Genomic DNA, 15,404 nt, shown 5'->3' with positions numbered 1-15,404 from the left:
GTGGTGCTATCTGTGCCGTCTCAAGGTCCGATCCACAAAGCAAATTGCCCTGATGATATTGAAGCGCAAACATGCCCATAAAGTTTCGCAGATCCGTGCAGTTTGCTCTCGTTTTGCGTCCGATTGTGGAGAGAAGCAGTCTGCACCTGCGCTCTCTGCTGCGCTCTCGTGCACACTGACGGAGCTGAAGTCCGTCCACAGATCGGTGACTAGCAGGGAGAGGAGGGGGCCGCTCTTTTAACTAGTTATTTAGCTAGTTATACTAGTTTAACTGCTGCTTCATTTCCCTCCTGTCTTGATCCTTGCATGTTGTATTCACTCTCAGATGTAGGTCGCGTTGGACAAAAGCATCTGCTAAAGCAACAGCAGCTCGTCCATATAATAATCCTCGTCATGTGTAAAGGCTCTGGAACGTCTCCACACATGTGGACAAAGTTTGCCTGTGTGCAGCCCCGGACTGATTGGTCTCCTGATTATAACAACAATGGCATGACAGTGATATTATTAACAGACTGTATTTGCAGATGTTTCCGTTTTTTGATCACACAAAAAATGGAATTGTCGCCATGATCACTGGAAACTTTCGCTTTAACTGTGCGGTGCTGTTCACGCTGGCGATTGTGAATTAGAAGCTTTTTGCCATAAGGCTCATTTACATAGAAAGGTATGGTGGCCCTGAAGTGCAAATCACAACGGCAAAACAGAAAACACAACGACATTAACCAAACCGGAAAAGGTAGGTGCCCTCGGGCGACATGAAACGTCGCTGATTGGTCCGTGGTTCACATTTTATGAAAATTTGTTGTTGTGTTTTCTGATTTGCCGTTGTGTTTTTTTGTGTGATTTGCACTTCAGGGCCACCGTAGAAAGGGGCCAAATTTGCCCTGAATGTCTGCATAATGACTCATTTAAATATGCGCACTGGAGCACAGAGACGCTGTTTGCGTGTGCTTAGAGAATGAGATGGAGTCTTTTTGTCTCATTTGCACAGGTTTATCGAGCGCTCAAGCTGCGCAATCCTTTAGTGAATTAGAGTGTTTGACTTTCTCTGTTTTTAGTTGAAACTTTGCTTAAGATTTTAAGGCATTTTGAGGATAATAATAAGCACAGTATAAAGAAGATTGTATTGGAGAACAGCACAAATATTATGTCCCTGCAGTAAAAATGTAACACTCAAATAAAGCACCAAAAATGTAATATGATACTTTGGTAATTTACTTCAATAAATACTGAACTTCTACCCACATTAAGTTTTCAAAATCCGGCAGCTCGCAGGTATCAAAGTGTGCTAATAAAGCAGAATGTGCTATAAACAGCTGCTGCTGGCTCCACAGAACGTCTCCCAGGACACATAAACTCATAACTGTGCTTATTAAACAGCGGCTGTATCCATGTGAAGTCTTTGCATTTATGAATGAACTGTGTTTCTATCCTTCCTGCTCAGACGGAGTGAGTCTGATGTACCAGCGGGTTCAGAGGGTCGAGTGCTCGTCCCCCAGACCGGTGCTGGTGCTGGGTCCGTTAGTGGAGCCCAGTAAGGACATGCTGGTGAGGGAGTGTCCTGCCAAGTTCTGCCGCTGCCTGCCTGGTGAGCTGTTCGACTTTGCATGTGTCAATCAGGATATTATTACTGATATAACAGTTTAAGGGAAATTAATTTAAGTGAATTATACAATTTTCCTCGCAGAGATCATGAAGGCCTCTCAGCAGGCGATAGAGCGCGGAGTGAAGGACTGTGTGTTCATCGACTACAAACGGAGGAGCGGCCACTTTGATGTGACAACTGTTGCATCAATCAAAGAGATAACAGAGAAGGTAAAGTCATCTTATGCTGGATTACTTCCAAGTTTGAGCACTGCTGTGTTTGTAACCTTGACCTTTAAGCCTTGATCAGACTGAAGCAAACAGCACTAACAGCCTATGATATATGATAGCGCAGCTTTGTTGTACGGCAACCACTGAATTACCCTGTCCTTACACAACTCACCTGAAATTTGCCTCAGGGCTCACTGTTTACGAATGTGTTACTTGGCCTTTTATGCCATTATTTAGAGAGAGGGGACAGTGGATAGTCTCAGAAACCGGGGAGGGGAGAGTGGGGATGGCACACGGCAGGATAGATGTCGAACCCAGGGCCGACGCATCGAGGGCTGTAGCCTCTGTACATGGGACATGCGATATAACCGCTGAGCTAAACCGGCGCCAAGGCTCACTGTTTGTGTTCAAAACATGGTAACTTCAGGTGGTAAAATCTTATAACTCTGGGTATCCAGCAAAAGTAACCACTATTTTGTCTTCTTTGATTTTAGTTTCCAAGTACCAGTAAATGTGACTTTGGTGTCCCCACCCCAAAATGCTTGCCTCTCAATTAACAGTAATAAAAATGTTAAAGACTTTAGGTGTTTTTCTTTTTTAAGTTACTTTCTTTTTAAGTTTCTTTAGTTAGTTCTTAGTTCATTTTCTCACTAAAAGAAGAAAAGGAAGCTCTCTGGGAGTCACATAAGCAGAGCTCAAAATGATAAGTGCCTAAAGAAAGTGGAAAAAGAAACCTCTCTTTGTCTGATCGTGGCCTGCAGGTTTTTAACACCATTTCTGTCTTGTAATGCTATGCATCAGTTTTTATCATTTGTAGTTACAGAAATATTGAAAAACGCTTCGCACATCCGTTTTAAAACAGGTGCGTAGGAGAGGAACAGGTCAAAACAATCCTGAAGGTCTAGTACCGAAACCTTGCAAATAAATATCTTTTCTGCAAGTTAGACAGTGTGCAGGAGTTTACAGTTTTCATAGTTACAGAAATATATCACAGGTGTTCTAATACATTCTGGCTGAACTCCCAATTGTCATGATATTTAAAATTTGGGAGTCAAGCAGCTGTGTGAAGTGCTTTGATTTCATATGTTTAAACCAATGACTGTATATTAAGCTGGACGACGCGTCTCCATCTACTCTTATCGTACAAAATTGAAGACAAAATACGCCTGTGATGAAGCGCTGCCGTCTTGCGCTGGTGATGTCATTTGGAGCTTCACTTTTAGGGAGGTGCTATGTCGTCCATCCTTTGTACTGTCTATGGGGTAAACCTGTTATCAGTTCATTAAATCTAAATGCAGCTTTATGTCAGTGGTCAATGTGTGTAAGTAGAAAAACAAACTTGTTTTTTTCTGCAACATTCTGCTTTGAACCATCCTCCATGTCTCATTCTCTCTCATAGGACAGTCACTGTTTACTTGACATTGCCCCTCACGCCATCGAACGTCTCCACAGCGTTCACATCTACCCAATCGTCATATTCATTCGCTACAAAAACTCCAAGCAGATAAAGTGAGTAAAAGAAATGTTTGTGTTATTTTTGTTGTTTCATTGCCTGAGTACTTGCAGAGCGTGCTTTGTGTTTTGGTGCTGTTTTCTCAACTTCAGGTTCAGATGCTTCTGCGGCACACGGAGGACATCATTCATCCAAGGCTTTTGGCTCTTCAGGCTGTTTATTAGGATATGATACTCTATAAAATGTGATTTTACAAGTTTAGGCACAACATGAACATGAATTTTTAATGCACAGAAGTCATAGATATGTATCTGAAGCATCTAATTTAAAGGTATAATAAGTAGGATTTTATTAGAAAAATAAAATATAGACTTTTACAAATATAATATAATCTAAATCATCACTTATGGGCCTCGATACATGTGTGTTGGTGAGTTTGTGCAGACCCTTCCCTCTGCACCTTATCTGTCGTTTTGCTTTGTATGGGACGTTTTCAGGAGTAGCGCAGTTGTGGTTCCCTGAGCCAATCACAGCGTAGAGGTGAGTGTGGGAGTGGTTCAAATTAGCAACTGGGCCCCAGTCAGACCGGCGAACATGGCGAAAGAGCAATGCAGCGTTGGACAGGTAGGAGCCTCACACCGGGTAGGACAAGCTAACCGGCGGTTAGCATGCTAGCGCAACGGTAACCGGCGGTTGGCATGCTAGCGCGAAGGTAACCGCTGGTTGGCATGCTAGCGCAACGGTAACCGCCGGTTGGCATGCTAGCGCAAAGGTAACCGCCGGTTGGCATGCTAGCGCAATGGTAAACGGCGATTAGCACGCTAGCGCAAATGTAACCGTGATGCTGTCAGTGTTAGCTCGGCGGGGTGGGCGTGCGCTCGCACGAGAGCGTGAGCGTGAGATTCTGGTGACGAAGAGCCCCGGAGGAGGGGCACAGTTTGTATGTGTTGTTGACAAAATGTAAGGCAAATCCTACTTATTATACCTTTTAAGTATCTTTTCTTATTTTGCAGGTCACTATGAGGCATTAAAATGTCATATTTCCATACTTTTTCAATGCCAGGTCTTCTTCTATGAATAATAACTTGTAATTACTCTCATTAAATTATTTTTCATCAACAGAGACAGGAAATTGACATATGCAGAAGTCTTCCTGCTCTCATAATCATATTCGTCCTACACACAATCTAATTGATCCTCCTGATTAGGTCACAATGTCATTAGTTCAGAAACAGCCGCCCGCTATCTTCCACCACCTGCCGGGGTTTGTGACAGGATGATGTGATAATTCAAAAGTCCCTCTGCTTTTTCACGTGTAATCTCATGCTAAGATTAAATGAGCTGAACCCTCAGAGTGGTACTTTGTGTACACGCACACACTAATAAAGACACACTCGGGTCTGGCAGGAACGGGCTTTCTCGGCCACACACACACACACCCACGCCCACAAATCTATGAAGTGGTGCAGCAGGCAAACATGGCGGAGATTGAATCCTGCTAAGCCTCGGCTGTCATCAGCTGAGTGCCAGCTGTCCAGGGAGAGCTCGCCGTGGCTCCGCTTTGTGGCGTGGGCGGCTGAAACGTTCGCTGACCCCTCCCTCCGCAGTCGCCGCACACACACACATAAACACAAAACACATACGCACATAAACACACGCCTCCCACTGCCTGCCTGCTGCAGCTCAAGCTTTTTATCCTCCGGGAGGCTCCAGCAGACCAACGTGTTGCCTGCACACTGAGTGCCGGGAATGGATGGGAGGAGTGTGATTCTGGGTTAGGTCAGAGGCTCCCAGTGGATGAAGACTGATGGCTAAGTGGTCACATGACGACTCCTTAAGACTGTGGGCTGATATGGAGTGAAACATGAAGATGGAGGGGCTTCAGTAGTGAGATATTTAAACGTTCCGTAGTGGAATTACAGATTTAGCTCTGCTATAAATCTTAAAACATGCTTTTAATACAGTCTCTTGTTGTTTTGGTCCGTTGTGTGCAACGTTACAGCTTAATGATTGTGATTTCTTAATGAAGTTACAGGCAATTTGCTTAAATATGATTAAGTTAAGATAGTGATTCACTGGATTAGTCGGAAACAGACATCCATGTCCATTTCTTCTCAAAATAATTCCCAGGAAGTGTGCTTTTTTAAAATGTACATACCCAGAATCTAACAAACTGTAAGAGTATAATGATATCAAACATCCACATCATCCACTCCTTTTATGCAGTCTTATATTAAGGATACACTTTGCAGTTGTCACATCCCATCAGGTCAAAAGAAATTAAGGTGACATGTTGGGGACGGGCACATCAGATCTGATTTTCAAAATAAAGGTAGACTTTTTGAAATCAGGTTAGCACAATGTCAATACAAGGAAAGAGACGGTCTGAGTGAGCAGAGCAAACAGCTTTAAAGAGCAGCTCCAATCATGTTTTAAGACTTACAAAATGCTCTGCTTGAAATAATAAGTTGCGTCTGATAATCCTCCCAAGGCATCTCCTCCTCCTCCCTCATTGAAACTTCCTCAATCTGCATAGTCCCCGCCCACTATGCACATTTCTAACCGCCAAACAAAACACGTCTCTGCCGTCGTTTAGTGGCAACTTGTTGAAACTTGGCTAGCTTGAAATTTAGTAATTAGTAGTAGTAACATTAACGTTTGCAAGATTACGTTGAAGTTGTTGCCATAGGTTACACTTAATGATATGCATAGCGTCACCCCGTCCATTAACAGGATTGGCTCCTTAGGTTTGTGACGTCACAAACCTGCCAACATGAAAACGTGTTGTTCCGCCTGTCCTTGGTACACTGCAGTTTAAAAGCAGACAGGCCCAGCCGTGGAGATGACTGCTGATGTTGTCCCTGATATGTCTTGTAGCACATGAAGAACACCACATGGAGATGTTTACAAGGTTAAACACCTGATTTTCACTGGAGGGGGGCTTTAAGCAACACTATAACATAGAAATCATACATTTTAATAGCATGTAGGTATTAAATGTAATCTCAAAATCTGATGTGATCGATTTCAAGCATGATTTGCTGTTACTAATCCCTTCCTTACCTTAATGTTGCACCATGTTATAAGCCTGTCCGTGTGAAGCGTGGCAGCTGACAGTTCTGACTCTGTCTCTTCAGGGAGCAGAAGGACCCTCTGTACCTGCGGGATAAACTCTCACAGAAACATTCCAAGGAGCAGTACGAGGCGGCTCAGAAGGTGGAGCAGGAGTACAGCCGCTTCTTCACAGGTGGGTGGGAATTACTTTCTCCAATGTAGCAGTTATAGCATTGATCCAGAAATTACAATTAAATCCAGGCTAAATCCAGACTAATGGGTCAAGAGGGTCGATTAACTGCACAAATAATATCACACTGTGAGACTCTTTGCCGAAAAGAAACCAAATACACAAATAGAATGAGACGGTCATGAAGCAAAGCCGCTCACAAAAAGTCCCAGTAAGAACTGTGCTGTTTCACTTTGGTCTAGTTTAACCAGTGTGAGACTCTGCCGAAGGTTGTCTGAGGTTTTTGGAGCACATCACACATCAGAGTTAAAGTTTTGTATCTGGAGCAGCAGCCAGTCTGAGACAGCCCACTGTCCGGCTGATTAATGAGTCTATAAAAGGAGGAGATTTATGGGGAAGGAATCAGGGGGAGGTGGTCCGCTCACTTCTGAACACACAAGCAACAACGATAAGAACTGGGATCAGAAGATTTTAATGTAAATACATGTCTGTTAAGTCACTACCTCTCGCCGAATGAGGTAACACAATGGTGATTGAGCCTATTGCCCACTGATGAAAGCCTTTGCATTTGCAGTATTATGGACTGGTCATCGTGGCGCCTTTCGCGGCAAAAATCACAAGCCGCACCCAGTTAGTGACGCGTTTTCCATCACCCAGCAGTGGTTGGTCTGCCAGAGAGGGTAGGCGGAGCTAAGCGGCTGCTTTTCCGGTCTCTGCGAGTGTTGCGAGTCAACAGTAATCTACTATGGCTGAACAAAGAAAGAAAAGATCGATGACTACAGATACAACTTCAACTACAGATAGATACAGCTGATCACAGGTTCAGATCCCGGTCTGCCAATCCTTTGGTGCATGTCGTCCCCCATTCTTTCCTCCCCACGTTTGCGGTCTCTCTTCTGCTGTCCTATCAAATAAAGGCAAAAAGACAAAAACAAAAAAAATTATTAAATCTGTAGCTGTGGAGTTTGATAAAAGTGAACTTCTAGGCCTCCGTAGTTCGCTTGTCTTCTCTGCGAATTTAGCTGTTCTAGCATAATGCACCCAAATCTCTGAATTACCAGTCGGCGGTCGTGTTGCGTTGTGGGCATTTCTTTGTTTTTAATGCGTCTAGTAACTAACTTCTAACTGCTGCTAGTAACTTATTTTATTTTATCATTGCATTGATGGCGAGTTGCACATTTAATTTTGCTGTACCTGGTGCAATGACAATAGAGATATTCTATTGTATTTTATTCTATGCTCCTGGTTCTGACGTAAGTGACAAATCCAAAGGAAGATATTTCTGGTTCTTCTCGATTTTGTTTATACATCATGAGTCAGACAACGTTATGGAAATGTTAAATCTCCTGAGTCAAGACTTAAAAATTCAAGGCAGCCTCTGATGATTTTACACAGAATCGTTGCAGCCCATTTTTCTTGCATGGGCGAACATTGAATGCTAGAGACAGATTTTGAAAATTTCCTTAACAAACGCTTCATTAAAATAATGACTAGTTAATAATGAATATATTCAGTAGTTGCAGATGTTCATCTGACATCAATGCTGAGCACTCCCCCTGTAAATCTTCCTCCCCTTCCTCTCTGTGTTGCAGGCGTCGTCCAAGGAGGCAGCGTCTCCTACATTTGCACTCAGATCACGACCATCGTGGAGCAGGAGCAGAGCAAAGTTCTGTGGATTCCAGACGGAGCACCGTAGGAACAATCACCTCTCGCCGCACGTCGCTCCAGCTTTGATTTTGGACACACAGAGAATCGGTACATCTCACAGACATCACGGTTAACTCCCAATGCTTCCTCACAGCACTGATTATGAAGATCGTGTTATATTCCCACTACAATAGTGATGTACTGTATACACATAGATTTGTTTACACTAGTATTTAATACTTGAAGGATTCCCTCATATGTCGTATCACTCCTTTGACCCCACTCTGTCCCATGAACACGTCGGACCACAGGAAGTCTGCATCGATGCAAGCTGAAGACTTTTATTTTGAAGTGAAGATAAAGTGGACCACCGCGTTTCCGTCTTTATATTTATATGTATTTTCCTGCCATTTAATTTATCTAATCAATGAAGATGTTGCTTATGAACCTTTGATATACAAACGTAGCTCTCTAGTTAATAGGAAGGACGATATTTTCAAATTAAAGGTCTTATTTATAGGGGAGAAATTGAGGCATATATTCACATCATGTTGCAGTTTTCTTGACATCATTTCAGCCCTCAAAATAATATCATGCCAAGCTAAAAACATTTGCTAATAACAATTCGTCCTTGGTTGTATTAACACTACAGCTTCCATCATGAATCAAACAGCAGGTATATTTCCTCAGTGTGTCCCAGTTTGTGTGTTCTACTGGTTTTGCCAATACTTGTTCCTCTTTGGATTTTTTTAAGAAGGGATCTTTTATGTCTGGTTCATGGTTCAACTAAACACACTCACACACCTCTTCAGAAGATCACGCTGTCGACATTTCATGTTTTAAGTTTGGATGAAACACTTTAGGTCTGGTTTTCTCCTAATGAAGGTTAATGTTTCTATAAAATATTAAAAACAGATCTGTTAAAGGAAAGGAAGGTGTCTGTGTGCTTTCATCATCTTTAACTGTTGGAAGAGGATTCACAAAGCAGGCTGAAAGTTGGAGCTCAACGATCAATGCGCTTTATATCCACTAGGGGGAGTAAACCACCAGTGACTGTGTGAGACGGTAAGACGCCCTTCTATCTCTTTATAAGTCACAATATCATTACAAGCTGTCTTACATAGGAAAATACTCTTGATTATTATCTTGTTTAACCACTTTCCAGTCGATAAAGTTTCACATTAAAAACTAGCAAACGGCTAGGATGCTCTGTATGTTTACTGTGTGTGAAATATGTTGAAGATGCTACTGATATGACGTATTTAGTTCATAATTTCAGTATTATTTGTTTGTTAAAACCTCCAAAATTTCATATTTTTATATTTCCTGTCAAAAATAAATGTGTACATCACTGACCGACCTGTATTTAAATCCCATAATTTATAACAAATGAAAACCGGAAGTTAAACCTTTTAATAAAACTTTAAACAAACAAAAGAAGAAAGGCGAGTTTACATAAATTGTAAATGGGTTAAATTTCACAACATGAAGGTCATTCCTGGAAACTGAAAGTGTCTCTACAGATCTGATAGTTTCAAAGTAAGATGTCTGTAACCACAAGTTACCACCATGAAAAATTGATGAAGCGGTCACTATAAATAACCAGACATCCAGATAAGCATCGACGTCTGCTATTGATGGCTCCTCCCCCGCTACCTGTAAATCTGCGATGCCATCTCCCGACAAATGGATGCGACAGGCGACCGCCGGAGCCCGGAGAGACACGATAACTAAACCCGCTCTTTAGTGACTCTAGAAACCATCTTTTTTTTCTTTTTTAAACGCCTTTTCCATCACGGATATCGACAAAGTGCGAGCTTTGAGGCGAGGAGCGCATTCAACAGTGGGGAGCTGCTAAACTGCGCTGTTAAACAAGGTGGAGCAGCGCGTGAACACATCGCCTGGTGAAGACAATCCTCCTCTTCATCTTTATTATAATACGCGCACAGTTTGATTAACTGGATTGTAGAGGAAAGCTAAAGTTTTTGAGGAGTTTTCCAGAAAATGTGATTTTTACGCACGGATAAAAGGATGGCGCACAATTCCAGCCACGAACGCGCATCGTGACGCGCTCCTCTGATATCTCAATTTAGGGGGAAGTTTTTTATTCTAGTGCGTGTGTCTGCTGTCGACTCAACTTTTACGTCCTCGGCTCGTGAAGCCAGAGGAGCGCGAGGTGGCTGACTCAAACATGGCCGAGCCGCGGGGGCATCAGGGGGCGCTGGCTCGGAGTCCCCAAAGCGCGTGAATCCCGGGTTAAGTTGATTGTTTGTGTTTGTTTAAGGAGGAGGACGAGGGGGGGCTGACAGGTGGGCAGAATGCCGAAAAACAGGGATAAATTCACCCCGGACCCGTCCATCCACATATCCAAGATGAACGTGATCATCCCGTTCTCGCCAGATGTGCCCTGTGACAGTAACGGGCAGCGGATGTGGTGGGCTTTCCTCGCCTCCTCCATGGTCACTTTCTTCGGGGGGCTCTTCATCATCCTGCTGTGGAGAACTCTCAAATACCTGTGGACCGTCTGCTGCCACTGTAACGCCAAGAAGAAGGTACGTGCGCTCATTTTCATGAACCACACCTTAGTGAATGACTTATTTATCACAGGGGTTTTGTGTAACGGCCAGCTCGTGACTTCGGTGTGTCCAGTTTGATTTATGAAATGGGCTCGTAATTAAATCTGTGTTACGGCTCCAATCCGCAGACAGAACAGTGAATAATTAACTTCCGGCTTAATAGTTTGTAGAGAAACGAAGAGACACCGTTATACTGAAACACTACGTGTTGCACTACGACTGTGCGTTAGTGCAGGTTTTTACCTGTAGGTGCAGCTGACACTTGTTGGTGGAACATCCTCAGTATGGTCCATGACGCTGATCTGAAACACTCAACCGGGTTACAAGGTTTATGTACGGATATTTTCCAATAAATATTTAGGTATATTTTCGTTTTTTGCACAAGATTCATCCTAGCAGTTTGAAATGTGTCACTTTTTTCCTCCCAGTTTGACTCTACCCTTCCTAGACATGTTAGCTACACATGCTAGCTCTGGGTTTGTTCACTAAAAACAACAAAAAAAAATCCACATATTTTCTTACTTTTTAACCTTTTTATTCCCCAGTTTTGACACATGTCTAACATTTCTGCATCTCCCCTGAACAATGCAGGTAGATGGTTAATTCATCTTGTTTAGGGGTCAATACATGGGTGAAAAATGAACTCGATCAAAACGTGTAAAACGCAATCCAAGGCCCTCTGTAGGATTTCTGTAGACTTAATTTCACACGCAAAAATATAAAAATAGCCGACGTGTTGCGACCAATCTGGTCTTCGTCAGGGCACATGTCAGCCAGCTATGGAGGAAAATGGATTTAATCAGTGCTGCTGAAAACAGCATTTTTTAATTACAAATGCAACTTGTCTTTTTGACTGCCTGCGCACTACTTTCTGCTGAATAATTTGTCCCAATGGAAACTTTCTACGGCCTCTGCAGGATAGGTATCGTTAGGATTGTATTAATACTGATGCTGCTTATGGACACACATAGCCTCCTTACTGATACTCTGATTATTAAATGTTGTCTGTGGGATCATTTAAGAGTATAATTAGAAGTGCTAAAAACTAACTATGTTCTGAGGAAATCATTCTGTTTTGTTTTTCAGCCCAATGCCGACAGCTTTGTCATCATCAGGGGGCAGTTAGAAATAAGCCTGCTACTTTTGAATACGTTAAGGTTGCAAAAATGCTGATAGCAGCACAATTTGTCCAGGAGCAATTAGGTACCAGTGCCTGATGCTCTCCCCCTTTATGTTGTATGGATTAATCAGAGTAACAGGCACTATTTCTCGAACTCAGAAACCCCCCTTTATCAGGGTGGAGACACAATCTTTTTGCAATATAGATGAACACTCTGAGTTTTCTTAGTCAGTCATATTTCCTGCTTGAAACCCCGTCAGTGAAGCGTGCAGCGCCATTTGTTTGACACCTTTCCTAGTGTGGAGTACTTTTAGCTGTTCTGGACACACCCAGGGCATCAGCTGCTGCTAACACTTCTCACCCTTTTACCACTAGTTTGTCTCTGAATTAGATGTGTTGAGGTGAACACTTGTGTCGCAGCGTAATACCCACAAAAAATTTCACAACGCGCTCCACAATTTTTAGGAAACCGTCTGCCCCGAGACGAGTCAAAGAGCGACATAAGGAAACTGCACCAGGCTCTATTTAGGATTTATAAGCTGCGACGTACAGTTAGTATCCTTCCTGTCATGCTTAACGATGGAATATGCAGGTGTAAAACATTGATCTTTTTTACCTGTTAAATGTGCACTCATCTCCTAGACAGGCTCGGTAAAGGTGGAGAAAAGGCAAAGGCTGCATGCAGGGTGGGGCTGACCTTTCAGACAGAGACGCCGGTATCATTTACATGCTGTGGATGAAGCTGGTTACATTTAGGGATGCAGCTAACACCATCACTGATTCGTATACTGATACATTTGAGTTATTAGTTAACTGCTTTGTTAAAAATACAAGTTGTAATGTTATAAAACGAAGATTTCTGAAATAATTTTTGCTCGATAAATGACTATTTAAGCTGTAGTTACAATATTCAAAAGAGTCTCTCTGCTTGCATGTGAGTTTTATTTATAGACGCGCAGAAACAGCAACAGAAATCCATGTGCGAAAGATCAGGATGAGGTTTTTCCTCTCCTTTGAGTCCACCGGCGAACACCGCTCATGTGTGAAAACAAGAGAGCAGTCCCATTTTGTGTTTTTTCTCCACATTTTTGCCAAGTGAATCTCCACCAACCTGTTGTGCTCCTCTGTGGGAGTCAGCCAGAGTCGGGTCATCCTTCCACTTTCTATCTCTCTCTCTCTCTCTCTTTGCTCTCCTGGCATTCATCCCATACCTCCTGCTTTCTTCTTCTTCTTCTCACCCTCTTTTTTTTTTTCTCTCATCCAAGAATCAACCTTCCTCCAAAGTGTCAGAAATGCAGTGTCAGGCGCGCACGCTATGTGCCATATGAATCAGTGTTTTTGTTGCTAAGCAACTAGCAAGCATTTCATTATAAGAGTAAATCTGTGTGTGTGTGTGTTATGCAGTTGTCTGTGCTGCGAGATGTAGCAGGTTGTGTTGGAGGAACACCCTCCCTCCCCACCTCCCTCCCTCCCTCTCCACACGGTCTGTGCATGTCATTAGCAGCACAAACACAGAGCTTTCAGAGCATTGTTCAGAGACGGGAGTTGATAATCCGTTTCCTCCCGTTTGTTTTCCCTCCGCGGGGCGTTCGCTGCCCTGTTCTCGTCTGTTCTGACACGTCCCTCAGACTGAGCCTCCCTCTCTCAGTGGCTTCCCAAGTCTGATGGAAATCGATGAAACTGGCCGGTTGTGGGGTTCTGATGAATGACGGCTATTATCCGTCTGGGAGGAAGAAAAGGAATTGTGCTTATCGTAAAAGGCACTGAAGTCGCACAGGAGGATGACGAGCTGTGGCAGCTCTTCACTCCTTTTTCTGAGGTTCATTGAGGGAGCGTGCGTCAGTGTTTGTTCAGGAGCGCTGCTGGAAGTTTGAGTGGAGAAGTAGATGTGGCTTTGGCCATGTGTTGCCCCTAATTACATTTTCAGCCACTCTAGCAATATAATTCTGGGACAGCAATGTCGCCTGCAGACGACTTTGATCCAGACAAAACAACAAGGCCTATTTGATAGATTGCTGTTAAATTACAATTGACATTTTGTTGTTTTGGATGAAGTGTTTGGGTGACGCCATTTTCACCGTGGGAAGCTCAAAATCTGTTACAAAATAATGTCTTCTTTCTGTGTTCCAGTTTTCATGTCTTATAAGTGAAGAGAATCTCAAATACTTTACTGCTTCCTGATTGAGCAACTAAAAAAACATGTTTGGAGAACATCTGGATGGACATCGGGCCATATTTAAAGATAAAATAACATATTTGATAACCCATTAGCTTACTCAACACAACAGCTAACGTTAGCATTCAACCATTTCCTAGCGAACATTACTGTTTAAACTATTAAAAGACTGTGGTAATAAAGATTCAGGATGAATTGGCCTCTTTTCTATTGAATGACTATCAAACGGTAGGCTAATATTAGCTAGGAAGTGGTTGAATGCTAACGGTGGCTATGGTCTATAGACTTGTGACCTGCAAAACAGCATTTAGCCCAGCATAAGCAAATGAGCTTCCCACCCTGAGCTTGAGTTCAGAGGAAAATTCCCACTGTGTGAATGTGGTGAATTGCTGTGAAAGTTGCTGCAAATATACACAGCCTCTAAATAAGAGGCTACTTTCTGAGAGCTGTAGTAATCCCCTGACTTTGATAGAAGACCACCATTAGATAAACATTTATCTAGTTTATGACCTAATACCAAAATCTGAAAGGACATTGAGCCGTATTGTTAGATAAAATAACATTTGATAACCTATTAGCTACCTCAAGACTACAGCTAACGTTAGCATTCAACTGCTTCCTAGCTAAAACGTTTAAACTATTAAAAGACTGTGATAACGAAGATTCAGCATGAATTAGCCCCTTTACTCTTGAATAACACAATCAATCGGTAGGCTAATATTAGCTTGGCAGGGTTGAATGCTAACGTTAGCTACGGTCTAACTTTACAACAAGAATCAGACAAACCATTTATCAGCAACTGAAAAGACCATGGACAGTGAAAATCCAGAGGGACATGAGGCAATATTTCAAGATACAACAACACATTTGATAACCCGTTTGCTAACGTTAGACCACAGCTAATGTTAGCATTCAACCATTTCCTAGCTAACTTTATTGTGTAAACTATTAAAAGACTGTAGTAATGAAAGTTCAGAATGAATTAGCTTTTTCACTGAATAACATCATGAAACAGTAATACTAGCTAGGAAATGGTTGAATGCTAACATTAGCTGTGGTCTAATGTTAGCAAACGGGTTATCAAATGTGTTGTTGTATCCTGTCCATGGTCTTTTCAGTTTTTCAGTACATTTTCAAGACCGAAAAACAGCAGTTTATCTTTCCTCCTTGAGCGTAAGTTCAAAGGAAAATGGCTGCCATGTACATATGTTGACTTGCTATGAAAGCTGCTGCAAAAAACATGGTCCCTAAATGAGAGGCTAATTTCTGAGAACTTGAGTTATCCTCTGACTTTGATAGAAGACCACCATTAGATACATTTATCTTTGGTTTGTGACCAAATACCTGTGCTGGACGTCATGTTTGGTGCTGAA

At 42.5% G+C, this 15,404-nt stretch overlaps 2 protein-coding genes across 3 annotated transcripts in view; both read left to right on the top strand.

Moving 5' to 3' along the window:
* The window catches only part of LOC138593538 (disks large homolog 5-like), a 44,546-nt gene extending 35,325 nt beyond the window's left edge, over positions 1 to 9,221 (top strand). For both annotated transcript variants that reach the window (XM_069664597.1, XM_069664596.1), the window contains exons 29-33: positions 1,445 to 1,588; positions 1,688 to 1,815; positions 3,215 to 3,324; positions 6,406 to 6,515; positions 8,105 to 9,221. In XM_069664597.1, the coding sequence (XP_069520698.1) occupies positions 1,445 to 1,588; positions 1,688 to 1,815; positions 3,215 to 3,324; positions 6,406 to 6,515; positions 8,105 to 8,208 (596 nt within the window). In that variant the 3' untranslated portion in view covers positions 8,209 to 9,221. The remainder of the gene's footprint in view (positions 1 to 1,444; positions 1,589 to 1,687; positions 1,816 to 3,214; positions 3,325 to 6,405; positions 6,516 to 8,104) is intronic.
* Positions 9,222 to 9,851: 630 nt separating this feature from the next.
* Positions 9,852 to 15,404, top strand: part of LOC138593865 (calcium-activated potassium channel subunit alpha-1a-like) — a 103,092-nt gene continuing 97,539 nt past the window's right edge. Inside the window, exon 1 of the mRNA XM_069664949.1 lies at positions 9,852 to 10,711. Within this exon, the coding sequence (XP_069521050.1) occupies positions 10,478 to 10,711 (234 nt within the window). The 5' untranslated portion in view covers positions 9,852 to 10,477. The remainder of the gene's footprint in view (positions 10,712 to 15,404) is intronic.

This window comes from Semicossyphus pulcher, unplaced genomic scaffold (genome assembly GCF_022749685.1).
Source record: "Semicossyphus pulcher isolate SPU_LCO1_2020_fin unplaced genomic scaffold, fSemPul1.0.p SCAF_16, whole genome shotgun sequence".
Taxonomy (NCBI): domain Eukaryota; kingdom Metazoa; phylum Chordata; class Actinopteri; order Labriformes; family Labridae; genus Semicossyphus; species Semicossyphus pulcher.
This window is presented reverse-complemented; position numbering and strand designations above follow the sequence as displayed.